Source organism: Amphimedon queenslandica, unplaced genomic scaffold (genome assembly GCF_000090795.2).
Source record: "Amphimedon queenslandica unplaced genomic scaffold, v1.1 AMPQUscaffold_8237_Cont19818, whole genome shotgun sequence".
NCBI lineage: Eukaryota > Metazoa > Porifera > Demospongiae > Haplosclerida > Niphatidae > Amphimedon > Amphimedon queenslandica.
Genome location: NW_003551485.1, coordinates 400 through 2424, shown reverse-complemented (window position 1 = coordinate 2424; position 2025 = coordinate 400). Strand labels below are relative to the sequence as shown.

At 38.1% G+C, this 2025-nt stretch overlaps 1 protein-coding gene and 1 long non-coding RNA gene across 2 annotated transcripts; both read left to right on the top strand.

The window, feature by feature from the left end:
* Nucleotides 1-6: 6 nt before the first annotated feature.
* On the top strand, nucleotides 7-883 carry LOC109591412 (uncharacterized). The gene is made up of 2 exons (XR_002189802.1): nucleotides 7-468; nucleotides 651-883. It is a non-coding gene; the product is annotated as an uncharacterized LOC109591412 (long non-coding RNA).
* A 22-nt stretch (nucleotides 884-905) lies between these two features.
* On the top strand, nucleotides 906-1463 carry LOC109591411 (putative ankyrin repeat protein RF_1087; the record flags this gene model as incomplete). Its single annotated transcript, XM_020007154.1, has 1 exon — nucleotides 906-1463. A coding segment is annotated over exon 1 (542 nt), but the record flags the coding sequence as incomplete, so codon positions are not given.
* Between the last annotated feature and the right edge of the window lie 562 nt (nucleotides 1464-2025).

Genomic DNA, 2025 nt, shown 5'->3' with positions numbered 1-2025 from the left:
CTCACCGAACCAGGTCTCCCTCCATCTCCTTCAGAGACTCTCTGTCACTCTCTGGCGGTTTAATGCCAGTATGTGGCTTGGTCGATTTGATGCCCTTCCTCCCCAAGAGGACGGTCTTCAATGACTGTGACTAATTTGACTAGTTATTAATTGTTGTTAGTTCCATTATTGCTGTTTTTCTCCTTTTCCTCTCCTTTTTTGTTTGTTTTTTTTTTTTAATGTTTAGGGCTTCTCCCCCTTTCTCTTCGCCCCTCTATGTCCCTCCCCTGTTCCTCCCCTGTCCTCTTATAATAATAATAATAATAATAATAATAATAATAATAATAATAATAATAAATAATTTTTAATTTTAATATAAATTTTTTCTTGCTCTTTTAGCTTCGTAAGCGTCCATTGACTACAGCAGAATTCATTCCTTTTCTTGCTAAAATTGATCCGATTTATAGAGAAGAAGAGGAAGCATACAAAGTAAACCTATAATTAGAACTGTTCAGGAACCTTGTTACTAAAAATAGTACAACTGTATATAGTAATTTATAAGTTAGGAACTTTGTTAGTTGTTACTAAAAATAATCTATACACATGTACTGTACATGTAATTATAGTATAAAAATAGAACTAGTATTTTTATACCTTTTTTGTTGCTGTAGGCTTGGTTTAACAAGACTCCTCTTGGAAAGAAGAGAGCTAAAGCTATCAAAGAAGCAATGGGAGAGGATGATGGAGGGGGAGGGAAGAAAGGGAAGGGAAAGGGGAAAGGAAAAGGGAAAAAGAAGAAGAAATAAACACAAAAATACAAAATACACTTATTAAATGTATTGTTGCCTTCAATTACACATGTAATAATGAATGCCTGATGCGTGGGCGGGTATCAATGAATCTACTTATCAACTGATCACAACTCACAAGATCTCGCACAAGATGTCGTTAGAGGACAAGTGTGGGACTGCGTTTAGGGATAGAGATAGTAAAGAAGCTGTTCGCTTACTACCATTAGTGAATGAACCGAATAAAATTAAAATAGCAGGGGATGGCCTACTTCATTTGTCTTCATACAATGGCTGGTTAGATGTTACAAAAGATCTCATCACTAAATATCACTGTGACCCACACGAAAGAGATGGTGTGGATAGGACTTGTCTTCATTGGGCTGCAGAAGGCAATCATGTTGATGTAATCAAATATCTCATTGATGAGGACCACTGTGATCCAATGGCTGTTAACAAGTGGGGGTGGACACCTCTTCACTATGCTGCTGAATGGGGTCATTCTGCAGCTGTTGAATATTTACTATCAACTGGTAAATGTGATCTATTGGCTAAAGACAGTAAGGGGAGAACACCATTTGAACTAGCTAAGGGGAAAGGTCACACTGATGCTCTTTCTGTCTTTAAGAAGTTTGGTGGTATAAAATCATCTCATCCAATTGATTCTTATGTTAACGTCCTCCTTGTGGGTAATCCTGGAGCTGGTAAAAGTACTCTTAGTCATGTCATCAATGACACAGCTACTGGTTCTATTGCTCTTGGTTCCTTTAGAAATGTTGGAGGGGTAGTGCCCTGTACTGCTGGCATCATTCCTTATAAACTACGACACAGGACACTGGGTAACATCATTCTTCATGATTTTGCTGGTCATTCGGAATACTACTCCAGTCACAGTGCTGTCATTGAGAATCTCTTACAAGGTTCTGGTGGTGTGTTCCTGATAGTAGTCAATATATTGGAGAAGGAACCAGTCAAACAGCTTCATCAGTGGCTAACAGTTGTGAGAAATGAAGCACAGAAAGCTCTTAATCAATGCCATGTTATTGTAATAGTCAGTCATGTGGACGAGATAAGTAATTCTGTTGAAAGGAGAAGGAGAAAGGAAGAAATACAGGAGATTATCGTAAAGGAAAAGTGTGATAGCGTCTTCTTAGATTGTCGTAAGCTTGGTGGGAGTGGTGTGGATTCCTTCTATAATAAGTTGTCTAGTGCCTGTGAGTCCATTCGTAGTACAAGTGGAAGGAATTTGAGTCTTTAT